This window comes from Aedes aegypti, chromosome 2 (genome assembly GCF_002204515.2).
Source record: "Aedes aegypti strain LVP_AGWG chromosome 2, AaegL5.0 Primary Assembly, whole genome shotgun sequence".
NCBI lineage: Eukaryota > Metazoa > Arthropoda > Insecta > Diptera > Culicidae > Aedes > Aedes aegypti.
This window is the reverse complement of record NC_035108.1, coordinates 124101906-124129859: the sequence shown is the minus strand read 5'-3', so window position 1 is coordinate 124129859 and position 27954 is coordinate 124101906. Positions and strand designations below refer to the sequence as shown.

The 27954-nt window shown below is 38.2% G+C and overlaps 1 protein-coding gene across 1 annotated transcript in view; it reads right to left on the bottom strand.

Moving 5' to 3' along the window:
- Positions 1–27954, bottom strand: part of LOC110675138 (protein pygopus-like) — a 165615-nt gene that overhangs the window by 72064 nt on the left and 65597 nt on the right. Inside the window, exon 4 of the mRNA XM_021839519.1 lies at positions 1859–2058. Coding sequence (XP_021695211.1) covers positions 1859–2058 — 200 coding nt within the window. The remainder of the gene's footprint in view (positions 1–1858; positions 2059–27954) is intronic.

Sequence of the window (27954 nt, the reverse complement as noted above, 5' to 3'; positions counted from 1 at the left end):
GAACATAAGAACATAAGAACATAAGAACATAAGAACATAAGAACATAAGAACATAAGAACATAAGAACACAAGAACAAAAGAACATAAGAACATAAAAACATAACAATCGAACCCTCGATCCTCAGTATGGTCTTGTTAAATAGCAGCGCGTTTACCAATAGGGCTATGTGGACCTCTAGTACATATTCCCAAGAGATGGATTGATTCCAAAATTGAGAAATTGTAATCAAAACTTTCTGGACCAATTCATCATTGTTTATACATTATGCAACATATTGGCGTTTGTCGAACCAAGCAAAAATCAACGTCGTATCCCACGAGAGTTCCTTATATATCAAAACTTTCGAGACAATGACAGTAACTTCTTCGTCATCGTCCTGACTCATAAATAAGGGATGCAGGGAAGCAAATCAATATTCTCTTAGGTTGAAGTATTAAGTTCATCAGACAGGTAAGCGTGAGTTGACCAAGATGCAGGGAAAAATGAAACCTGAAACTGATTGTAAATTGATTCTACGAAAACTTTTTCTCTTAATAAATAACCATACTGACCATGATTATGTTGTTGCATCTTGAATCTATTCTTGGGGTTTTGGGAAAATGATAAAGGGACATAAGTGTAGATTTTCATGGTCTTAGATTTAGGAAGACTACAACGTGTTTATGCAATCATAGAGAAGATTCATAGTCGTTTACCTGCATTGAGACAATTCATATAAAATCTTGGTATACTTGGCTACAAGTAAGTCCTGTAACATACGCCAGCGCTCGGTACGAAACTGAATCGATATTCTGCCCCCCGAAAACGTGAAACAATCCAGCTCCGAGACTCACGCTTGATTCCCCGGGAGAAATTGCCCTTGTTTACCCAGGGCAGCGAACCGAAAAAAAAAGTAATGTGTAAAAATCATAATTTCACACCGCTGGCGTATGGGGTGTGGTATCCCCGGCGGATAGGACACCACGTTTATATACACTCCCGTGCAAAAGTTTGGAGTCACCCCCAGAAGAAACACGTCAAAGTGTTTCGTCCATATTTCTGTGATGACAAGTATAATTGAAACTTTTCATGGCTCATTCGGAATGCAATGAGTTGATTTTATTTCGTAGGTATTGTAAAAAACCTGTTTCACTAAATTTTCATTGAAAATTGTGTATTTTTCACAAATTACACTAGAAAAACATGGCAAATTTTCACGGTATTAACAGTAATCTTTAAACACTTGCAAAATATTGACAGAACAATCTGAAAATTGTTCAAAATTAATGAAAAATAAATAATAGTCATTTAAGTCATCGTGCGAATGTTTGGGGCTTCCTACGACGCATGGAAATAATTTCTTATGTTCTTATGTTCTTATGTTCTTATGTTCTTATGTTCTTATGTTCTTATGTTCTTATGTTCTTATGTTCTTATGTTCTTATGTTCTTATGTTCTTATGTTCTTATGTTCTTATGTTCTTATGTTCTTATGTTCTTATGTTCTTATGTTCTTATGTTCTTATGTTCTTATGTTCTTATGTTCTTATGTTCTTATGTTCTTATGTTCTTATGTTCTTATGTTCTTATGTTCTTATGTTCTTATGTTCTTATGTTCTTATGTTCTTATGTTTATGTTCTTATGTTCTTATGTTCTTATGTTCTTATGTTCTTATGTTCTTAAGTATTGGGCCATTACAACAACAAAATTTAACCTAAAATTTGAATCTGTGATTATAGGTGACGATTTTCAACTCTTGATCCGTCCTTAAAACGTGAGTCCTCAAACTTCTGCAAGGACATGTATATGAAGCTGATGAGATTGAACCCCCAGCCGAATGAGGAGGTTTGCAAAATGTTGTGCGCATTTCTACTTACAGTGAGTGCATCCAGTGATTTCAGTCGTGCATCGGTGCTGCTCCCATTGCTCCCACAGCTCCCGGGATTGGGGCTGCTGCTGGTGCTGCTGTTGGTGGTTTGGCCGCGATTGGGACTCCCGTTGCCGTAGGAGGCTGACTTTGCCAGCTTGCGTTCCTTTAGCTTTCGCATTCTGGCATCCTTCACGTTGAGAGGATATCCTGGCGGTTGACAAAACGTGCGAGTGTTGCAAGGTTTGTTTTTTTTCGGATCCACGAAATGGTGCGACGTGAAATGGTAGAAAATGAAGAATATAATCAGTTATGTGCGAGATATGTTCTATAGAAATCGATACAGGACTAAGAGACATGGGCGAGAGTTGATTATTCCTATATGTGTGTCAAAACCAAAATATTCGATGTATATTTTGTATAATAAGGCCCATGAAGCAATCTCTCCTAAATCCATCTATAAAAAGCGATCTATCGAAGCCTTCATCCCATTGCATCGCTTTATTTCGGGTAATGAAAATAATCATCTGGCAACGAGCCTTGCAGTTTCAAGGAGTTTTAGAACTTCTAGGAGTTCCCAAGACATTATTGACGTCAGGATCTATCGTGGACGGAACGATTGGTTCGACGAGGAATGCAGATTGGTCCCAAAGCCATATCTAGGAAGACAAAAATGATTGCGCCTAAACCGTCAATTTTAGATATATGGTGTCTTTGGCAAAGTTTCTCTATATTTTTCAGACATTTTTTTGATTGATGCAAAATTAGGATGGCCCGCATGGTTTACTGTTCTATTCTGTTCTATCTCTTAGGTCGGTTTCAGCGGTCGTGGTCTATTCTAAATATTGACAGTTAAATAGACCAAACCAAAGTTTTGCATGTCTACCGGGGCGTTCTAAATTCAAATTTCGAACAGTTCTAGTTCAAATACTTACCGTTAAGTCACCAGTCACCGTGCGGCCTCCATTCACCGTGCACATATACAAATTCCTACAGAATATTCATACAATTTTCACAAATTATTCTCTTGTCAGCAAAATAAGATAAAACTGATGAAATGAAGTAGTTTTGTCACAAAGCATTTTGAAAAACTTAGTTTATGTAGTCAAAATCATGTGAATCCTGTTTGATAATGAGATTTTTCAACACTCTTAGTAGAAACGCCAAAAATTCACATTTTTCATTTTAACGTTAGAATATGAAATTTTTCAAAATTTCAACAAGTTTTCATTGTGGATACCATTAGTAAGATGTATTACATCGTATGAGCAATGAGATTTTATGCAAATTAGAATTTTCTATTGTGTCTCAGTCGAAACCCAAATGCGCGGTGAATGGACCCTTTTCAATATATATGGTTCCTATTTCCGTGCATTTGTGTAAAAGTCATTAAATTATTCGGTAATATAAGATTTATTGTTATGTCGTGATTAAACTACATCACATTTAGTTTTTGAGTGAATATGGAATGGCTTGGGCAATACAGTCAAACCTCTTAGGGATGGTACACAAATTATGTCACGCTAAATTTCAACTTTTTCTTCAAGAATTCTTGCCGAAATTTCATCTTGGTCATGGAAAGTCCGTAATCCGTGGTAACATTGATAAATTTTTTGAATAATTCATAAAAAAAATCATTTGAAATAGCAAATGTTACAATTTTTTATTTTCATGACAAGTAGGTACTTGCACCATCGCTTGTGATTGTACACTGTGTTTTGTTTTCTACATGTTTAAAAATGTTGTAGGCGATTTATTTTATTTCGCTGATTTGGATAACATTGATCACCCAAGGAAGCAATGTTTGGTAACATTGAAAATGTCGTTACTTACTAAAATCTTGGCCCCTAAAGCTGAATATGAAGGCCTAACTCTCACAAGTAATTTACTTTTTCAGTTATTTTAGAATTAAAAACACCATGATTTGTGGAATGCGCCTATATATAGGCAATTTCCTAAGAAAATTTGGGATTCTTTGTAGTAATGCATTGATTTTGCTAAATTCAATATACTTGTTGTAAAACTGACAACGGGATCGTTTTCAGCGATATTACTTTAGTAAAAACAGCACTCATGTGAGGCATGAATCTTCAATAGTGTCATCCATAAAAATTGCAATCATTGTTTCGAAAACCTAAATTCTCATACGCTCATGAGCATCAGAAGCACCACCTCGAACCACGGAATACGCCTAAAGGAAGGGAATTTTCTAAGGGAATTCTATATTCTTCACAATAATTCGTTTATGTTACCTAATTGAGCATGCTTATGAATGTTTTGACAACGGTATCGTTTTCAGCGATGCCATTTTTAGTAAGAATTGCATTTTCCTTGCTCATATCGTTTACAGAACTTATGTGAGACATGAATGTTCGGAAGTGTCATCCTTACCCATTGAAATCATTGTTTTGAAAAGTTGCCAAATTTACGCATAAGGTAAACGAAATTTTCGCAAAAATCTTCACTTTTATCAGCTGATGAATATAAGAAAGAGAAGCACCATTCATGATTTGGATATGTTCCATCAATAAATGATGATACGAACATTTTATGAGATGAGTCATTCCGATCAATGTTACCCCGCTGATCAATGATACCCCGGATTACAGTACCATGCTCACACAGTTACGGATCACCCACACACAATGGTCGGAAAAAAGTAAAAATTGGCCAAAACTATTTTTATCGCCTTAATCGATGAAATATGTAATCTGAATATGTTATTTGGCGTTTTTGTTGTTTCAGAAGGGGTTATTCACAAATTACGTTACTCAAAAAAAAGATTTTTTTAAAATTTAAATTGTTATCAAACTGGGCTGGAAGCACAAATTTTGTTTATATTTGATCGAGTTTGATCAAAATGTATATGAATAGTGGTTAAATATATTTTTAATAAACTTTGTATGAAAAATATCGTCAAAATATATGTAAAATATTGAATTATTCAAATAGCTCTAACTTGCAAATCAGCAAATTTCTGCAAAAATTTTATGGGTTTTTTGTAAGATCTAAGGATGCTTTTTGATGTGCAATATTCGAAATGGCAGCGACATGACGCGACAAAAGTTGTTTTTCATGTTTGAATTCATCAAAATTACAAAAGTGTAATATTGAATAGTATTAAAACTTCAACCAAATATTTTTTTTATCCTCATGCTCGATAAAAGTGTTGAACCATAAGCTTTCAGATAGTGGATAACTTTGGGGAAATATTTCATTTCTAAATTATCAATTTTGTGCTTTATGTTATTGTTATATTTTTCAATTTTTTGACTTCAGCCGGTTTGCCGTCATAAAAGTCATAGAAATTTTAGTTCAATTTCAATTAGAGATCATAATAATATAACACATGAGGTATATTTTGAAATTTAAAAAATCATAAAAATCTCAAAAAAGTTTTTGGTAGTTTTGGCCGCCCCTTTATATGGAGCCCGAGCATTGTGCCACAGTGACGGATCACTTTGGCGTTCAAAATCGGATAACTCGCTCAAAACATAAACATTGACGTAAATCATATTTTTCCCATGTCATAATATTTGTCTTCTACCATTTGTAATGTTAAGCATAACATTCAACCGCTAAATAACTACGTATTTGACAAATGTTTAGTTGGTACCACACAGCTATCATTATATGGTCGTTTTCTGTAAGAAGTGCCGTCAGCATTCATAAGCTCCCAAAGGTGGTAAAATTCAAATGTTATAGCATAACCCAGATAGCCGTAGCGGTAAACGCGCAGCTATTCAGCATGACCAAGCTGAGGGTCGTGGGTTCGAATCCCACCGGTCGAGGATCTTTTCGGGTTGAAAATTTTCTCGACTTCCCAGGGCATAGAGTATCTTCGTACCTGCCACACGATATACACATACAAAAATGGTCATCGGCATAGTAAGCTCTCAGTTAATAGCTGTGGAAGTGCTCATAAGAACACTAAGCTGTGAAGCAGGCTCTGTCCCAGTGGGGACGTAAACGCCAGAAAGGAGGAGCATAAAACATACTCGTTCGCTTCGATTTAGTATGAATTCATCTTTGGAAATCATTTTTCTTGATTGTTGATTCTAAATACCGAATATTAGCACTTCTAACTAGTGATCCATAATATGGGCCAGGAAATGATTGTTTACCACGGTTATGGATCACTTCCAAAGAATGTAGATTTCTGCCATTTAAAGCATTGTATTCGACATTTTTAGACAATAGCACTAAGGATAAAACTAATAAAACATCAAGGTTTGTAATTTCATTTTTTAGCAGACAAAAATGGGTGGAAAACTTGGTGTTGAGCGAAAACAGTACATGTCTCTGTTACTACAATGCAGTATCACAACAAAATGGCATTTTACCCTTGTTTCTAGCTCTAACACTGTTATTTTTTGCAGTAATATGTGACACATTGTTAACTTTCGCCAAATCATGCAATACAGATGCATTGAGTTGAAAATCTCATGATTTTGCGCACTGATCCGTAATATGTCACAATTTGATCCATAATATGAAAAAAATGATCCATAATATGGTTTTCAGAACCCGATACAATTTTTATTTTTTTTGCAATCCTATGTAAATATTACACTCAAAACTAACCGAAGTTACAATTTGAAACGATCCAATTCGTGCTTTTAAAATACAATTTTACGTTTTCCGAGTCGTTTTATTGAATTTTATAGGTTGGACTCCACACTATTTGATCCATAACTGTGGGGTCATGGTACTTAATTTATGAATGTTCTTTAACAAAATTCTTCATTTCTCTTCATCCTTTTTGGCCAATCGACACGTTAAAAAAGATACAACTTTGTAGAGAAACAAGATAGAAATCTGAAATTTCCTGACTTCCTTAAGGAGTGGCATTTTTAACCGATTATTTTTCTTTTAGCTATAAACGAATCATATGAGATATTATAATGGAAATTTGATTTTTGTTGTAAGTTTGGCCGTCTTTGTCTTTGGCCGTCTTTATCTTTGGCCGTATATCTCCAGAAAATTTTAGGAGAGTGCTGCAAAACTCTTTCCAAGAAACCGCTTTTAAATTTTTCTTTAGAAGATCCTACAGAGATACTGCTAAGAATTCTTCTGGTGATTTATTCATTATGTTCTATGAAAACTATTCATCCGGGCTACATGAAGAATTTTTTATACAATGACTACATACATTTTTGCTGTAAATGTCGAAGGAATGATTTTTTGATGAATTTATCTAGGGATTCATCTTGAGAGTTCTCTATGGACTTCTTCATTAAATATTCGTTCACCGTAGATCATTTTTTCCAACGATTTCTTAGTGATTTCCAGGAATTTATCAACATTTTTTTCCTATGGTTCTTCAGGGTTTCCCGTCGTCGATTTTTTCCTAAGTTTCCATTAAAAATTTCTGCTACAAAACATCTATAACTTCTCGCACGGATGTGCATATTTACCTCAAAAATCCCTGCATGAATTTTTTGATCTTTTTTTTTTGAGGGAGAAATCGAAGAAGAAGCTTATAAAGGATCATGGAAGTAACTGTTGAAAAGTATTACTCTTAAGTGTAATTTTGTTCATTAATTTTCCCAATGATTTCTTATTGAGTTTTTTCCAAGATTCATACAGGCCTTCTTTCTTTTAAAGAATCTGCAAAGACTCCTGCCATCGATGCATCTTAGACTTCCTGTAAGAGTTATACAAGAAAACATTCATGCATTCTTGCACTGATCGCTAACTAGAAAAAATCCTGGAAATAAAATAATTAAAACATTTAAATATTTTAAAACATTATCGAAATACCTTGGAAAATTCTTGGATGTAGTCCTGAAAGAATCCAAGGAGTAATTCTTGAAGAAATATCGAGAGAGAATTCTGGATAATTGTATATTCCTAATAGAAGAAATTGTACTATGAAAAAGAATACCTGGAAGAAATCATAAAGTTAAACACAGAGAAATCACAGTATGAAATCTTGAAATAATCTCAAAAAAAATTTTCAAAGTATTCCTGACGAATTATCTAAAGACATCCCAAAAGAGGAACTGTATGAAACCCAGGACGCATTTCTGGAGAAATCTCTTGAAGACATCCTGAACAATTTGTGGAAAATATCTGAATTATTTCTTGGTGAAACCATTAAAGAAATCCTTCAAGGAAACACTGGAGTACCTATAGAAGTGTTCTCAAATATCTCTGAATTATTTCCTAGCAATATGTCCCTATAGAAAATCCTTGAAAAATCTCTGAAGAAATTTCTGGAGAAACTGAGAAAATCGATGGACAATTTTCTTAAAAAAGCCGAATTCTCCTGAGGAATCCCTAGTTAAGTTCTATGTAGAAGGAGTTCCTGCAGGAATCCCTGGTAGAACTCTGGAGGAATTCCAGGTGGAGCACTTGGAGAGATCATTGTAGGATCCCGTAGAAATTTCTAGGAAATGTCTGAACTATGTCTATCTTCTTTCTTTCTGGCGTTACGTCCCAACTGGGACAAAGCCTGCTTCTCAGATTAGTGTTCTTATGAGCACTTCCACAGTTATTAACTGAGAGCTTTCTTTGCCGATTGACCATTTTTTGCATGTGTATATCGTGTGGCAGGTACGGAGTAGTGTTTGATCCTTTGCTCGCGTCACTTGCTCCGGCGGAGGCGGGTGATGTGAGCAGGATCAATCGTGTCGCGCGTCGCTCGCGTGGCATGATAAATTAGTGGCGCGGTACGCGAAGCAGGTTAGTAGTGTTTGATCCTTTGCTCGCGTTAAATTATTTATCATGGTCTAATCGCTTATCAAAGTGAATCCTGTGACCCAACGATCCTCCCCATTAACAAACATCCCTCCCAGTAACCTTTGTGGAGATGCAGAGGCAAACACGGTCTCCAAATAGCAAAGGTTACACACTAACATTCCTTCCTCCAATCCCACATGACTGCAAGGACGTGGCCGGCGCCGTTATTGACTTTGTATAAATAGAGAAACTAAATTATGCACACTGAAGAAGATTATGGCCAATCCCAGCCGAACTTCTAGTTGATTCTTTGTGCATTTTCACTGACTTCGGTCAATCACGGAATAGCAACCATTGATATGTGTAGTCAGTCTAAGCTAAGCTAAGCTAAGCTGTATATCGTGTGCCAGGTACGAAGATACTCTATGCCCTGGGAATCGAGAAAATTTCCTTTACGAAAAGAACCTCGACCAGTGGGATTCGAACCCACGACCCTCAGCATGGTCATGCTATATAGCTGCGCGTTTACCGCTACGGCTATCTAGGCCCCAAACTATGAAACTATGTCTAGGTGAAGTCTATGAAGGAAATATTCAAATCCTCGGAAAAGTTTTTGAAAATAAATCTCTGAATTATATCGTTGTGGAATATTTCAACACAAATTCCTTGAGAAATAGCCATGTAGAAATAGTTGAAGGAGTTTCTGGGGGAAAAATAGGCATTCTTTGGAGAAACAGCAGGAGCAATCCCTGGTGGAATCCTGGAGGAGTCCCTTTGAGAATTTTCATTTCAATCTCTCGAGAAATGTGTGGAAGAATTCCTAGAATGTCTCTGGAGGTGTTATTGAGAGATTTTCTGAAAATATCTGACATATTTCTTGGTGAAATTTTTGAAGAAATGACTGCATTCTCTGGACGAGTTCTTGAAAAAAAAATCTGTACTATTGCCTCTTGAGAAATTCCCTGACAAAACCTTGGATAAATGCGTTTTTACTTTGATATGGTTTATATTTACTTTTCCCAGTTATTGTTAAAACATTCCTATGGCCCAATTAATTTTCATCTAGAATATACCTTGGAAGTTGAGATTATGAATGCACATCAGAATACAAGGAAAAAAAAAACGCACCGCTTCCGAAGTTGGATACATCGCAGACTTCGAGAAAATCCATTCTTGGGCAGTAATCGACACAAAAATGTTTTTAATTTGCTTCACCAGGCAGGAGAGCTGATGTTAAATTAATGACAAATTTATTTGAAACTCAATTTACATCAAACTGCGGTGGATGCGGATGAAATTTGATCTATTTTTTGTGGTCTATTTTTTAGAACTGTTATACAATTGGACCAAACAAATGGAGCACCGGTGAAAACGACCTTATGGTTACAAAGATATCAAAGATTTTCTTCGAAAAAATGCTCTTTTTCAAATTCCGATATCTCTGTGAAGTGCCAACGGATTCTCAATCTTCTGTCGCCATTAGGAAGATAATATTTTTCTCTGTTTATGGCAAAAAAACTATAGGGTCATTTTTTGTTTAAAGAGATTAACAACATTTTGAATACAATATGTTTTTAAACGAAAATCGTCCATAATTTGAAAAATAATCAAGATAGCTCTTTGATGCCTTCAGTAAAAATGTGCAAAATTGAATGTTCTGAAGTGCTTCATACAAAGTATTCATACGAAATCAACGCTCAAAGATATATTCACCATGAACCGAAATTTATGTGATAAAAAGCGAAAAAAAGAGATATTTGCTGGAGCAACCGAAATAACTGTAAAGTCCTTTAAAATTAAAAAAAAAACACATGTATTGACATAAAATCGATCACAGTAAGCGGAATCTAAGGAGTTGGGGTAGGAAAATTATTTGCTGAAGCAGTTTGAGCAGTGATCCATGGAACATTAAGGTGAAACAGTTTGGATTCAACTTCTAAGATTGCACAAAAACTTCAAAGGCACAAATCTCGCGAAGAAAGCATCCCACAACAGTGTACTTTTTATTTTGGCTTTGTGCACTAACAGAAAGCTTAAAATAAGAAGGTCAGGAACGTTTGCCATTTATTTCTCCAGTTCTGTGCCTTTGAAAACGTGAGTAGGGGGAGAAGTCGGCCATTGTGCCGGCCATCTTTGGATTCCGAGATGTTTCACCTTAATCCATAAAGTCTTGTTATTTCACGCGAACTAAAATTTGTCCTGCTAATCGTATGACGTGATCACTGATCAGTTATGAATTGCTACCGCTTCGGCATACTAAGCAGAAGGTTATGCGTTCAGTACCGGTCCCGTCTCTTATATTATCAACCCTAAACGATTACCAAACATGTACTTTGACGAATTTCTTCACTTTAACAAAACCTCACTTCCCAAGAAGAAGAAGTGGCCTTCATAGCCGTGCGATTAGTGTCACCAGGCATTTAGCCGCATCGTGCCAAGGAGTGTGGGTTCGATTCCCGCCTCAGGCAGGAAAACTTTTCGTGAGGAACGTTGTCCGAGTGTGCCACTGGGCGTTGCATTCCAGTCCGTTGTCTAATGTGGTGTTTCTTTCAAAGGGCAAAATGCTCACTGGAAGCATTGACGTGTCCGTGTCATTTTAAGTATCTGCGATTATCCTATCTGGGCATCCAACTTACCCCATTCAATCTATTAAATCTGCCACAACGAATTAGTCAGGGCAGTATTCGCCTGTTAAAGAATGCATGAATCCTGTAAAGGAGCCAGATGTAATTCCCAAATGTCTGCCTAACGTAGCGAACCAGAAGGTGGGCGTTAATCACTCTAAAACTGCTTCTGCAAAATAATTTCCTTTTTTCTATTCCTTAGATTCCGCTTACTGTGATTGATCTTATATCAATACATGTGTACTCAATTTTAAAAGACTTTACATATAGTAATTTTAATTGCTCTAGCAATTATCTCTTTTTTCGCTTTATTTTACCATATAAATTTCGGTTCATGGTGAATATATCTTTAAGCGTTGATTTTTTATCAATACATTGTATGAAACACTTTCATAACATTCAATTTAACACACCAGGCACCAAAGAGCTATATCGATTATTTTTCAAATCATGGACGATTTTCGTTTGTTGCTGACGAACCATTCATAGTTTGTTGAAAAATCATATTTACGTCCTACCGTTGTATCGATTAAATGTGCAGTCATACATATTTTATAGATTAGAAATAGTAGCATGAAACGAGCTCACCAATTGATCCGTCATCCTTGACTGAGCAGCAACAATCTACTTCAGCTTAACTAGTTTGCTCGGCTATATAAAAGCACTCAGAGAAAATAGGCGCACGACCCGAGAGGGAAAACAACTGAGGACTGCTCGGGCTTTCTTGACGTACTGCTAAGGAGCAAGCGTCAAGGTCGAAGATCAAACAGAACTAACCGATCGCTGCACTTTTTCACTTCACTCGACCGACGCGCGACATGTTTGATCCTGCCCTCGTCACCCGCTCCCGCAGAAGCAAGCGTAAGGTCGGAAGATCAAACAGAACTCCAAAAAACGTCCCTATTGTTTTTTCACCATAAACAGAGAAAAAAAATATCTTTCTAATGGTGACCAAAGATTGAGAATCCGTTTGCGCCTTTCAGAGATATCGGCATTTGAAAACAACAATTTTTTCGAAAAAAATCTCCTGTAACTCTGTGACTATGAGAGATAGATCAGTAGTTTCTTTGGTAAAACGTTGCGCAACCAAATGTGCTCGGAGAAAAGTTTTTACGAGAAATGATCGTATAAAGAGTTATCAAGAAAAAAAAACTGATTTTTCAATACCACCCTAACTTATTTGTTTAAAAAAATCATAACTCACGAACCATGAGAGATAGAAACTTGGGTTCTTCAGCAAAGTTATCCCAAATTGGTCGTTCTAAATCATTGTAGAACATTGTATAATCCTAAATGCTTTAACAAAAAAGTTTATGGTCTGATCTCGTGAACCATGTGGGCCACAATAATTTTGCGTCACTCAAAAAATGTCTGAAAAATATAGATAATCTTTGTCCAAGACACCATATATCTAAAATTGATGGCTTAGGCGCAATCATTTTTGTCTTCCTAGATATGGCTTTGGGACCAATGTGGAATGTAGGCAGATTCCGGAGGAGAAGAATGCAGCGCGGTGGTCATGATGCAGCAAGGGACTCAACAGAACGTGAAACGTTAAAGACGGAAACGGTAACGGTCTCAAGAAATACGTAAGTTCTATCAGAAGCTCAACGCATCCAGCAACGGCTTCGTACCGCGTGACGAGATGTGCAGGGATAAGGATGGAAGCATTTTGATGGACGAGCGTGAGGTGATCGAAAGGTGGAAGCAGCACTTCGACGAACACCTGAATGGCGCTGAGAGCACAGGCAATGAAGGATGGGACAACGGAGGAAATACCTTCGTCAGTACTACGGGCGATGGAAACCAACCAGCCCCCACTTTGAGGGAGGTTAAGGATGCCATTCACCAGCTCAAGAACAATAAAGCTGCTGGTAAGGATGGTATCGGAGCTGAACTCATAAAGATGGGCCCGGAGAGGCTGGCCATTTGTCTGCATCGGCTGACAGGCACAATCTGGGAAACAGAACAGATACTGGAGGAATGAAAGGAAGGGGTAATATGCCCCATCAACAAGTAAAGCGACAAGTTAGATTGTGAGAACTTCCGAGCGATCACCATTCTAAATCATCTTCCGTCGTCTGTCACCTATAGCCAACGAGTTCGTAGGGAGTTATCAAGCCGGGTTCATTGAAAGCCAATCGGACAACGGACCAGATCTTTACTGTACGACAAATCCTCCCAAAATGTCGTGAATACCAGGTCCCAACGTTTTTATTTAGGGGCCTTCCTTAGCCGAGTGGTTAGAGTCCGCGGCTACGAAGCAAAGCCATGCTTAAGGTGTCTGAGTTCAATTCGTGGTCGGTCCAGGATTTTTTCGTAATGGAAACATCCTTGACTTCCCTGGGCATGAAGTATGATCACACAATATACGAATGCGAAAAATGGCAACTTTGGCAAAAAAGCTCTCAGTTAATAACTGTTTGTTTAGAGTAGGATACAAAAAAGCTTCAAAAGCCTGGCCTGTTGTGTGTTGGCACGGTGTGGGACTCGCGTTAGACGTGCTTAACCACTAAAAAACTTTCTCTTATGCTCCTGTGCCTCAATCCCCCCCCCGGAACTATATCAGACAACTTCATCGGGGGAGGGCTGTGCTCATGCACTTCGTCAATCTCAGCCTCTAATTGTTCTGCTAGTTCGCTGTTGGAGCTTAATGTCGTCAACATTTCTACGGTGTCTCTGCGACTACTCGTTTTGCTCAATTGGCGGTTGAAAATCTCGCCGAGGTTTCGGACAGCTTTCTGTGCGACGACGCATACCTCCCTTGGGCTGGCCTCGCATCAGAGCCCTGTCGGTGGAGCTAGCCTACTCCGGCTACGCGCTTCTTCATGCTTCGATACTGGCCGGTGGAATGCCGAAGTCGGTCCAGCGATACCGGGTGGAGGATGGCTTCCAGTTCACTGGCGCTCCGACGACTCAAGCCGTTGATACGCTACTTACTACTCAGAGTAGTCCCCGGAGGTGGATCTATCCTACTCCGACGAAGATTTCTCCGGTAGCGGTAGATCTCCCGAACCGATGCTATCCGGGCAGATGCCGAGGTCGGTCCTGTGACTCCGGTGGAGGGAAACTTCCGGTTCACAAGCGCCCCGACGACCATTTGCCGGTGCTATTTCGCGAATCACTCAGATAGACCCCGGCAGTGGACTCAGCCTACTCCGACTCGACGTTGGTCGTCCAAGTGCCAGGGTCGGTTCTGCAATTCCGGTAGAAGGATGGCTTCCGGTTTGCAGGCGCCCCGACGACTTTAAACCGATACTACGCTACGCCCGCTCTACTCGGTCTAGTCCTCGATGGAGGATCTAGCTTACTCCGATCGCAACCCAGAGTTAATCTTCAGTAACAACTGTGGAAGTGCTCATTGAACACTAAGCTGAGAACCACGTCCAGTCACAGTGAGCGACTATGGAAGGTGTGCAAAATTGTGTGAAGGTTTCAGGCGAACATTCCAGTTCGTTTGGATCCCGCCGGGGACTACGACAAGGTGATGGACTTTCGTGCCTGTTCAATATTGCGCTAGAAGGAATTATGCGGAGAGCCGGGCTTAACATCCGGGGTACGATTTTTACGAGATCCAGTCAATTTATTTGCTCTGCGGATGACATGGACATTGTCGGCCGAACTTTTGAAAAAGCCACCCGCCTGAAACGCAAGGCAGCAAGAGTTGCGCTGGTGGTGAATGCGACCAAGACAAAGTTTACGCTAGCCGGTGGGGCCGAGCGCGACAGGGCTCGCCTCGGTAGTAGTGTTACGATTGACGGGGATACGTTCGAGGTGGTCGACGAGTTCGTCTACCTTGGATCCTTGCCAGTGCTGGAAAGCGTCAATGTAAGTAGAGGGTGTCGCGCGACTTTTACATAGATGCCTCTCCCACTTTCATCGGACGGCAAGACAATGACAGAAGCTTTCTTCAAATTCTCCTTCATTTTTCCGTCGCTACGGCGTTACAAGAATTGTAAGCTAGACCATTTTTATTTAATTATCAGATATGATTGTTATTTATATCGATAGAATCATGAAAGGATATCCACTTTACTTATTAAACACAGTTGCTTCCCGAAATTATAGATAGAAATTTTAAATGCAAAACAACTTTACAATTGCTATCATGAGAGCCCCGTCCTTGCGACCTGATGAAGTGAGCACATGAAACATAGCTTCGTCTAGTGACAGTGACAAGACTGGTTTCGTCAGTGTCGCAAGCCGGTCATGATTCTTAGCAGCCCTGATCCTTGCTGACGTCTAGTGTTGTGAAAAACCCTATTTCTCATAACTCACGCTTGAGATTTTTCATGCGTGAGTTGTTAATCACGCAACTCAGCAGTCAAAAAATCATGATGAGTTGGCTCACTTTTTTGACTCATTGTCTCGTTTTTCCACAGTCTACTCACATACGCCAATAGTTTCTTGCTAGTCTGGTAAAGTTATAGTAATCCTTTCTAACGTAAACAACAACACTTGGGATTCACGAGTTTTTTACGGGTTTTGCGACTGAATCATTTTTGAGTTAATTGAGTGATTTTGCATCAAAATCTCAAGCGCGAGATTTGCGAAGCAGATCCCTAATGAGTTTGCTCTCACGGGAGAGCGTATTGATTGAGATTTTGGTGTAAGTCCATCAACACTGCTGACGGCTGACGATAACGTTAGTCGTGAAATACGGAGGCGCATCATCAGTGGAGGTCGGGCCTACTATGGCCTCCACAAGAAGCTGCAGTCAAAAAAGATTCACACCCGCACCAAATGAACCATGTACAAAACGCTCATAAGGCCGGTAGTCCTCTACGGGCATGAAACGTGGACGAAGCTCGAGGAGGACTCGCAAGCACTTGGAGTCTTCGAACGTCGGGTGCTTAGGACGATCTTCGGCGGTGTGCAGGAAAACGGTGTGTGGCGGCGAAGGATGAACCACGAGCTCGCCCAACTCTACGGCGAACCCAGTATCCAGAAGGTGGCCAAAGCTGGAAGGATACGATGGGCAGGGCATGTTGCAAAAATGCCGGACAGCAAACCCTGCAAAGATGGTGTTCGCGTCGGATCCGGTTGGTACAAGAAGGCGTAGAGCGCAGCGAGCCAGGCGGGCGAATCATCGATTTGGCGAGCGTGGGGCAGAACCGAGGATGGAGACTGAATAAATGAAAATGAAATGAGGAGTTCGCAAGGAGCTTCTAAAGGTTTCCAAGAAACTACGAAGGTTTTTTGAACTTCTCTGTTTCCTTTCGTCTTCCTTAGGCGAGTGGTTAGAATCTGCGGCTATTAAGTAAAGCCATGCTGAAGGTGTCTGGGTTCGATTCTCGTTCAGTCCAGGATCTTTTCGAAATGGAAATTTCCATGACTTCCCTGGATATAGTGTATCATCGTTGCACGTGATGTAGTTCCTGGGGATTTTTTTTAATATCGTACAAATTGGGCCGAAGGGTCTCAGATTTTCATAAAACTTTTTCCACAGGCAGGGCTCATGGATATATGAATAAAAAAAAAATTGAGAAAAATTTAGGGTCGCCTATTTTTCCGGAAAACTCAGGTGGAAATTTTTTGTTTTCCCTTGACAATACTTACTTTGAAAAATCATAACTCAAGAACGAAGCATCGTAGAAACAAAGTTTTTATATGAAAATTTAAGAAAATTTTCTCAAAAATCCAAAAAAAATATGAACTGGAAAAAGTTTTCCACAAAATTTTCCACCGTTGGGAAAACTCGTAAAGAAAAGCCGGAAAAACTATGCCCGAACTCGTGGAAAATTTTCAAAAAAATATTTTTGAGAAGGTAGTTTTATAAGCTTTAATCACTGAAATTTTTGGAATGCACTTTTTTTTTCGTTTTTGAGTTATGGCCAATTTTGTGAAAAATGTCCAGATGTGCCATATAAGACTTTTCTTTGAAAAATCATAACTCAAGAACGAAACGTTGTAGAAACAAAGTTTTTATATGAAAATTTAAGCAAATTTTCTCAGAAATCCAAAAAAAAATGAACTGGAAAAAGTTTTCCACAAAATTTTCCACCGTTAGGGAAATTCATAAAGAAAAGCTGGAAAATCTATGCCCGAAATCGCGGAAAATTTTTATTAAAATATTTTTGAGAAGGAAACTTTATAAACTTCAATTCTAGTAACTTTTAGGATGTACTTTTTTTTTGTTCCTGAGTTATGGTCAATTTTGTGAAAAATGACCATATTAGCCTTTTTTTTTGAAAACCCATATTTCAATCGAAGCATCAGAAAAACAAGGTTTTTTTTTATCAAAGCAATTGCAAATTTTCTAAAAGATCTGAAAGAAACGATATGGGATTGGTTTTAATGAAGTATAAGTCGGATTGGATTATATTTTTCATGAAACATTACACCGTTAAGCAAAGCTGAAAAAACTGTTTCTTTTCCATTCCAAGGGATTCTTTCTTTTCTATGGAACAAATAAGATTCTTTTTATATATTTCATTAATTTTATTTATTCAATTATTCAGTACATAACTAACATTTTATCTTAAAACTATCTATTTTTCAACCGGGAAGATTGCCTTTGGTTGCTACCACCAGAAGATTTTCGTTTCTTTGTAGTATTAAGAACAAAGCATGCTGTATTTTCTTGGTTTTCATATGCATCTGAGAATTCACTCGCAAAAATGCTTCGTTCGTCTTTTGGAATAAATGAATGATATTTTTTTGTTCCAGGAATTGGAACAAGGTTAGAAAATCTCTCCTGATGTAATTTTTCAGCCTCTGAATAGTCATTTTCAGTTGCATAGATGAATTCCCAATCTTTTTTAAATTGGTCTTTCACCTTTTGCGACACAGCCCAGTCAAAAAATTGTTTGGCGTTATTAATTTCCGCTGACTTTCTAATACTAGCATCTCTAGCCATTCGCTTAATATTGCCACCGATACCATCACATGGACCTTTTCCATGTGAGGTTGGGAAAAAGTGCCATTCTGCTCTAATTTTAAAATCATTTTCATGTTTGCATACATTTTTGAAATTTGATTTATTTTTGTACTGCTCTCCGCAACCATCAGAAAGATAAATGATTTTTTCAAGCTCAGGAAATTTATTTTTCAATCTTGAAATTAGTTTTGTTTGAAAAGCATAAACTGATGTCGTGTTATGTTTTTTATGTCAGCAATTACAACAAAATTTAAGACTTTGATCGAAGATTTGTCTTTGTAATAAATTACAAATAGATGTATTGTTACTTGAGGTCGTACAAAGTAATGGCTTTGAATGGAATCTTGTATCACGCACGAATAATTTTCCGCGTAATCCATCTGGCACATTATTTCTTTGCTTTCAACTAGTGATTCCTTTTTAGCTCTAATAAAATTATTTTGTTTATCTACTTTGAATTGATGCACAAGAAACTTCTCTGTGAGATTTTTCAAGTTTTCTATAAAATCATTTACATTTTCCTCTTTGTTGATAATTTCACAACGAGGAGAAATAATCCAAAAACAATACTTAACTTCTTCAACGTTGTTTTCATCTAAGCGATTGGCAACTAAATCTAATTTCTTTAATTTACAATCCTCACAGGACCTCAAGTAACAATCACCTGTACTATTTGGACATATCATTTGACTAGTCAAAAAGGTGTTAAGTTTTTTTTCTGTATTATGAACTTCAAAGCAATTAGTTTTTTTCAATGCATCAACCATGAATTTCATATTCTCATGTATCATGCAAACACAAACATTCATGGCCGATGAATCCTTTGTATAAACACATTGTTTTGGTTTAAGTTTCCAGAACGATGTGAATGAGACAGATTCCTGTTCACTCTTACAGGTTTCCAAATATTGTTTATATAAATTATCCAAAGGGTCAAGCAAAAGGCGTTTTTGAACATTTTGGCGCACTCCATTGGGTAACTTAATAGATATGGTATCTTTCAAGCCAGGAAATGGCCGACTGATATCATCCCTTAGGTAAAAATTTGAAACTATGTCTTGGACATCTGATCCATGCGAGGGTCGTCCTACTTTTGAAAGTGGTTGAATCCCTAAATTGTATTTTTTTGATTCAGTTATAACGTGTTGAGACACGTCAAAATGAGCTTTAACTTTGGCATATGACCAATTCCTAGGAAGTAATTTTAGAAGTTCAATTTGCTTGTCAGGTTCGGCTTTTGTAACAGCTGAGTTCAAATTTAATAAAACGGAATTAAAATCCTCTGTAACATCGACAATATTAGGCGGAAACCAAGTCTTTATTTTACTCAAAATTTGATTGAACATTTCGTCCATAGAAGCATTGCGATAGTTACTACTAGAAGCATCCAAACGTGAAGATTTTACTTGAAAAGAAATTTCCAAGAATTTAGCAAGCTCTTGTATTTTTTGTACATTATTTATAGAACCAACTGACTCACCCGAGGAAGGAGTTTCCTTTGGCGACGCCAACGAAGATAGTGGTGAAACTTGTTCCTCAAACGCCATTGCTTCTGGAAGATCCGTTACGAGAGCCTTCTGGTCACCGGTAATGGAGCACTTCACGCAAATTTTCATCTTTTCCGTAATCCACCGAACTCCATTCGAATGAAGCTTACTGATGAGGCCTTGGCTGATCGATCGTAGATTTGTCCTTACTGATTTGTGGCCGTCCAGTCCGAAGGGGTTACAGTATAAAGAATTGTATTCGTAATATTGAACTTTGTCCATTTCAACAGCTTCGGGAAAACTTTTTTCACTTTCCAAAAATTAATAACGAGGAATATACAGCTGATAGACAATACTTGCACTTTCTCACTGCTCTTTGTTAGTTTTTGGTAAACTTATGATTCTCAAGCCATTTCAACGCTTTAAACTTGAATTGATAAATACCTATTTGTCATATTGTCTACCCATTTATTTAACTGTCAATTTTGTAGTTACCTAACAGGAAAAAATTGCTTACATTCTGATTGAAGAAAACTTTGTTTCTATGTAGTTTCATTCTTTAGAAATTTTGTTTATGAACTTATAAATTTGTAAATATATGGTTCAAACAGCTGATCCTAGCAATATTTGATCATGTTTTAGGAACGAAAAATGAGCGTATTGAAAAATATTGTAGGATTGAATCTTATTGATCGCTCTTTTCAAATATACTTTGTTTGAAAGCTGGAATAGCTAATCGGGTTTTCATTATTTGTTTTCAAAAACAGTGAAAAATGTCCTGGGAAACTGATTCCATTTCAAAAATTTCATATTTTTGAGATAATTTGAATCCGGTTCGACAAGTCATGATGATTCTTGAGTCATGATTTTTAAACGAAAAGGCATGTATGGCAAATCTTTGCATTTTTCACAAAATTTACTATAGATCAGGAACTTAAGAAAAGTACATCCTTAAAGTTACCAGAATTGAAGTTTATAAAGTTTCTTTCTTAAAAATATTTTATTTAAAAAATTTCCGCGAGTTCGGGCATACATTTTCCAGCTTTTCTTTATGAATTTCCCCAACGGTGGAAAATTTTGTGGAAAACTTTTTCCAGTTCATATTTTTTTTTGGATTTTTGAGAAAATTTGCTTAAATTTTCATATAAAAACTTTGTTTCTACGATGCTTCGTTCTTGAGTTATGATTTTTCAAAGTAAGTAGTGTCAAGGGAAAACAAAAAAATTCCGGAAAAATAGGCGACCCTGAATTTTTCTCAATTTTTTTTTATTCATATATCCATGAGCCCTGCCTGTGGAAAAAGTTTTATGAAAATCTGAGACCCTTCGGCCCAAACCCGTACGGTAATAAAAAAAATCCCCTCCTGTCAGGACATGGTTGCTGTAGACAGTACCTGTATAGCGTTGTTGTGCGACGTAGACTGAACCACGAACTTGCTGAACTCGTTAGCGAATCTAGCAATCAAGCACAGAGCATGTCATAAGAATGTCGAACAAAAAACTTGCAAAGATGATCCAGATGATGAAGCCAGATGGTGTAAAAAGCAGCATGTAAGATGGACCGACCAGGTGCTTCAAGATTCGATGAGTTTAGAATTGTCGATGCGTACAGTGATAACGTATTGGATGTTAAATTGAATAAATGAAAATGAAAAAAAAAATAGGATTTTCTAGCAACACTGCAGCTTATGGCGCGTTGCCTTTTTGTACATAAAACAATGCAAACTTTAGGAAGCCCCAGCCACCGCCACAACTACCAGCATAAAATGTCAGATGTTGCATGAATAGCTCGAGTCCACAAAGTAACACTCCAAGAACCCAGCCATTCATTGTCGGTTGTATGGGTTTTTCGTGATGTCTATACTCGTTTATAGGTGGTAGTGCAAGTAACAGTGGGAAGCCCTCTCTCCGGAAAATATTGAGTTTTCCATTTACATCACAACTGATGCGTGGTGGGAGGTCGAAAGCTTCAAACATCCACACATTAACGACGCCGCCGGTCGGTCGTCGGTTGGTTGGTCTGACGGTTTCCCCAGCTTGGAACGATCGATTGTGGAAGGAATTCAGCAAGCGTCTGGAGAACTGCCAGCGTCGCTGCTGTAAATGGGAAAAAGTTTTCATTGTGGGACCTGTGATAGTGGGTGTGCGGGGTATGAGTTTCCTCACGCAATGATGGGCAATTATAGGAGGAAAAAATTCACAAGGGCGAGGAATTTCCGTGTCATTAGTTGTGGCGTTCTAGTGAATGAAAGGAAGGACGTGGACGCTGCTTCTCGCCACTGGGGACTTTTACAGTACGTGAGCAATGAGATGCGTTATGATTTTGATGATGACGGGGTGGGGTAAAGTTTTCCCGTACCTTTGTTGGGAAAGGTCAATTCAGCAGCGTGACAATTAATGGGAACTTGCCCGAAGTTTTTTTGTTTGTTGTAGCTTTTTGTTCAAGCATGGGTGAAGCCTGAGGTGTATAAAAAAAATCCGTGTGAAAACAGAATCTGGTGTGAATGCTTATCTCATTATTTATCACCATAAAATAATTAGGAAGATCGGATAATCAACCCCGGAGGGAACATTGGTCGTATACTGACAGGGAAGGGGGGGTTTGCTTCTGTAAACCTGGAGTATCTGTACTCCATGTTAGGAGCGGCTCACTACAGCGTATGTTCCTCATGTCAGGGGCGGCTGATCATCGTTCGAGTGCCAGAGAAGGACTGTAAGCTAAACTGCGCACTATGGCCATCCCAACATTTAGGGGGAATGGTCCTCCGGAATTCTAGGGGGTTGGTGTCAGGCCCTGCAAGTTAACCGTAAAAACACATCAGCACAGGAACGTCTACGAGAGAATACGGACCGGTACAAAGACCGGCGAAGACCACAGCGACGGAAATGGACTAGCGATTGGAAACTGGGTACGTGGAACCGCAAATCTCTCGGTAGCACACGCATACTCTCTGATGTACTGAAGATCCGCGGTATCGGCATCATAGCTCTGCAGGAGGTGTGCTGGACAGGTTCGATGCTGCGAACGTTTAGAGGTAATAATCATCTACAAGAGCTGCGGCAACACACGCGAGCTGGGAACAGCCTTCATAGTGATGGGTGATATGCAAAGGCGCGTGATCGGGTGGTGGTTGATCAATGAAAGAATGTGCAAGTTGAAGCTCAAAAGCTGGTTCTTCAACTTCAGCATAATAAATGTGCATAGCTCACACTTTGGAAGCACTGATGATGATAAAGATACATTTTACGTGCAGCTTGAACGTGAATACGATAGTGCCCGAGCCACGGCACACGTTGTTGAGACACAGACGATTATAAAAATCAAATGTACATTGGGGGTTTTCTCGCTAGGGGACAGTATTTAGGTTATATTTTTGGGATCTTAGGAGATTTAAACGGTCAGGTTAGCCAGGAGGAGGAGTTCAGACCGACGATTGGAAAGTTCAGCGCCCACCGGCTGACGAACGGGAACGACCTACGAGTAATTGATTTCACTGCCTCCAAGAATATCGCCTTTCGTAGCACCTATTTCCAACATAGCCTTCCGTACCGATACACCTGAAGATGACCACAGCAAGAATCGCAATTCGACCACGTTTGATTGATGGACGGCACTTCTCCGACACTATCGACGCCATGACCCATCGTGGTGCTAACATCGACACCGACCACTACATGGTAATGGTAAACCTGCACCCAAAACTCTTCGTCGTGGACATCCTACGGTACCGACGCCCGCCTCGGTATGACCTTGAGCGACTGAAGCAGTCGGATGTCGCTACAGCATACACCCAGAATCTTTAGAAAAATAATGCCCTGAAATATTTTTAAGAAACAGCTTCTGAAATTTCTTATGTGTTTCTGCCAAGAATAATTTCACAAGTGCTTTCCTGAGTGGATCCCTCCAGCGATCCCTTTTCGTAATTTATTTTACTTTTGTGTGATTTACTACTCTTTTGTGGAAAATATGAATTTTACGTTTGAAAAAAAAAGTTCTTGGACAATTCTGAAAGGCTGGACAAAAAATTTACGTTTAAGGCTAAGTAGCCCGTCATCCGTTTTGGCAACAATGACGACTTTTCAACTTGCATTTCAAAGTGATAAACCTCAGTCTTGATAGTTTACATTGACTTGAAAAAGTATCACTGTACGCGCTAACATGCATAAAGCATGCTGATACTTTTTCAGCTGTGGCAGTGCAAAACCAACTGGTTTTCTTTAATTTGAAATCGTGAGATGAATTAGCAACAATCATCAACGACACGTACAAATTTCAATGACGGCCTACTTCGCCTTAAGGTGTTCGGGTCATTATGATCCGGATTTGACCTATAAATTTCGCAGCCGGGTTTTAACCAAATATAAATGTTTTTATACTCGAAATTATCGTATAGGCTTATATTTTGTAAAAATATCCACAAAACTTGGTTTGGTTGGAGTTGGCCGCTCAGAACCGGTGCCAAAGGGACCAAGGTTTGGCCATTTTTGAAAGAACATTTGTAGGAACAAAACAATCCCATTACCCCGAATGCCACTACCCCCAAAAATTCAGAATTTAGCATAGTTTTTTTTTGTGGACAATAAAATTGGACTGAGTATGGTTGCTGGTCGTTTTTTCGAAGTATTCTGTTGGTCGATATTACCCCAGTATTATCTTATCATGAGATTAATTCATCTCGGTGCTAATTGGCAACATAGCTGCAAGTTTTTCATCAGAAATATTCCCTTCTTTCTAAAATAGGCTGTTCTTTTGAGTTATTGTTACAAAAGTAAGCCACTGATATTTTCAAATACTGTTAACTTTAAGGAAAAACAGACTTGTTTGAATTAGTTATACTGTTTTAAGGATTATCGATAACAGATTGAGCAGCACTTTTTTCTCCAGTGATACTGAAGGGACTATAATTACGATGAAAATATTTTATTTCTTATGAACATAGAGCTCTTTTTGATGTATGTAAGTTCAGATATCGTATAGAGCAGATCAACAGCTGTTATTGGAATTCAGCTAAAGAATTTAATTTCTATTTGAAATTCAGCTAAAGAATTCTGCGTACCGAAGCGTTGTTTTTTTTGCCGTAACGGTGATGGAATCGACACCAAAATATGTGTCGATGCACAATCTGTCCAGCCTTCTATACTGCAGCCCAGAAATTTTGGTCAAATAGGTCGTCCAAATGGTCTAGATAGCGACCATTCATTGTCGTCACTGCAAATACAATATGAGCGCAGAAATAATAACGGAATAAAATAGTGTTTTAGGGAATTTCATAGTTTTAAATTTCATAAGACATTTTCCCTTCTTTTCGATATAGGCTGTTCTGAAACATATTCAAATTATAATGTCATAATTTGTTGTGAAAATTTTGGAACATACGCTGAAGTATCGACAAATGAAAAGCATTGTGCCAACGGATCAAATCACCTAAAGGATAATTAATTTTCCACTGTAATGGTGCTAAATAAAAGACTACTTCTCGCTTCGGTGGTATAATACAAGTGACAGATTTATTCTTTTAATAATCTTAGCCTACTACGATGATCTCTCATTCTTGCTAGCCTACTACATCTCTCCTATGTTTTATAATAGTTGAAATAGATGAATAATAAAATGAACTTATTCTATTAACGTAATTAAATCAATCTTGGACATTTGTAAATAAAATAATCATTCAAGTATTCAGGTTTTCTCTTCTCGCGCTTTGATCGATTACTCGATCTCGGTGATAACTCTTCCGATGTTCTAGATGTTAAATTATCCTCGAAGGGTTTCTGGTCTACTAACAAGTTCTCATCTGATGTGCTCGTTTCATCATGAATATCTCTTCTGAATGGATTGCTGGAAATCAAACATTTAGCATGATTGACATGACGATCTAATTCTACTCCGTTAGTCAAATTCTTCACAGTGATCCTTGTTCCGTTTCTTTTTATAACCACAAATGGCTGAGGATTAAAATTTGTCGTCAATTTGTTGCGTTTGATCACGTTCTTCAAAATTACGTGATCGCCAACATCAATTGAAGAATGCTTTGCTTTGCGTCTGTTATCACCATAAACTTTCCCTTTTTCTTTTCTTGTTTTGTCATTATGCTTCATTGCAGTTACATCAGGCTGTAAAATAAATGGTTAAATTAGATAATATAAAAACTTTTATCATAATGAAATACTATTTCGATTATACTGGTAACTCCTTCGGGATCTTCTGCAACAGGAAGTTTGTCTTTTAGTATCCTGCCCATCAATAACTTTGATGGGGCTACATTAGTTGTAGAATGTGGAGTATTACGATATGCTAATAGATAGTCATACATGTCATTTTTCCAATCTCGTCCCATTGCAGTGCTTATCCTTATTGTTTTAAACAATGATCTATTGTACCTTTCCACAAGGCCATTCTGGAATGGTGCGTATGGCACGGAGTGATTGATAGTAACTGCATTCATTTTACAAAAATTCGTGAACTCTTCCGAACAGAATTGTGGGCCATTATCGCAGACTATTTGTTCAGGGTACCCAAACCTAGCAAAAATCATCCTTAGCTTTAAAATTGTTAGTTTTGCCGTTGTTGAAGACATAATTTCTACTTCCGGATATCTTGAATAGTAATCTACCAGCACTAGCAAATGTACTCCGTTTGAAACTTCAGTGAAATCCAAAGCTAGTTTACGCCATGGGCCATCAGGAATTTGTGTTCTACACATAGGCTCAACATCTGGTTCCGAAACAAGTAGGCACTCTTTGCAAGAATTCACATAAGATTTCACCATCGTATCTATTCGAGCCCACCATACTTTTTCTCTAAGCCGTTTCTTCATAGCATCTATCCCTAAATGGGGTTCATGGGCTAGTTGCAATACTCGTTGTTGCAAAATCCGTGGAATGACAATTTTGTGCGCTTTTAACAAAATGTCACCATCTGTTGACAAGTCGTTAGCAATTGTTTTGTACTGACTTAGTGTTTTCGGCCATCGTTTCACAGGAAATGGTAACCATTTAATGAGTTCGCCGATCTCTATGTCCTTTTTAGTCGCTTCTTTAATCTCAGCTATAGGTATAGCAACAGGACACGAATCTGCTGACACTTGACATATAATACGTTCGCTTTCTTCATCAAAACTTTTCACAGAAATGTCTTTTCCATGACAAAGTCTTGAAAAGGGATCAGCCAAATTCGATTTTCCTGGCCGATATATAACTTTATAATCATAGGCCATCAATCGAAGCTTCCATCTTTCAATTCTAGCACATGGCCTTGCGTGATCACCGAAAATAGAGACTAGTGGCTTGTGATCAGTAATGAGCCAAAAGAATTTGCCGTACAGGTAGTAATGAAACTTTTCTGGCGCCCAAACTAAAGCTAGTGCTTCTCGTTCAGTTTGTGCGTAACGTCGTTCTATTTCTGATAGTGTTTTAGAGGCGTAGCTTATAACTTTGTAGTTTCCATCTTTAGATTTTTGAAATAGGACAGCCCCGAGGCCAACTGGACTGGCATCCGCAACTAAAAATGTTTCCAAGTCAGGGTCGAAAAATGCTAATGTTTCATTTTTGGCTAAACTTGATTTTAGACGTTGAAAGGCAAGTTGATGCTCCTCTTTCCATTGGAAAGGTGTACTTTTTCTTGTGAGAGCGTTTAACGGTTGGGCTACGGTAGACAGATCTGGTATATAACGACTCACGAATGTGACTAGACCAAGAAAGCTTCTAAGTTCCTCGGCTGATTTCGGTTGCCGGAATTTCGTTACTGCTTCAAGTTTTTCATCTGATACTCTAACACCTTCAGATGATAAATGGTAGCCAAGAAAATCTAATTGGTCCACATTCTCTACCGTTTTGGATTCATTCAACAAAACGTTTTTTTCCCGAAGACGAGCACGAACAAGTTCAGTGCGATTCTACAATATAATACAAGATGTTTAAAAATAATAAAAACTGTTCATGTGTAAATATAAGTTTACCTTTAGAATGTCAATGTTAGGTGCAAAAATTAAGATATCATCTATGAAAATGATGAGCCAGGGAAATTCACCGAGAATCGTTTCCATACATTTTTGGAATAATTCTGGGGCAGCCGATAAGCCAAAGACTAGCCTTTTATATCGCATCAATCCGAGTGGTGAAATAAATGTCGTAATGTAACGGCAATCGTCTCTGAGTAGCAATTGATGAAATGCTTGCTTTACATCAAGTTTAGTGAACACTTTACTTCCTCTGAGTTTACTAATCATTTGATCCATTGTGGGTAAGGGATGAATCTCTCTGACGATTGCTTTATTTGCTTGTCGTAAATCTATTATAATTCTGACATCATCTGAACTTTTCCTTTTCACTAGCATGGGAGAAACCCACTCTGATGCTTCATGAACTTTTTCAATTATACCTTGACTTTCTAACTCTTTTAATTTTAGAAGAGTAATCTCTTCCAAAGGTAT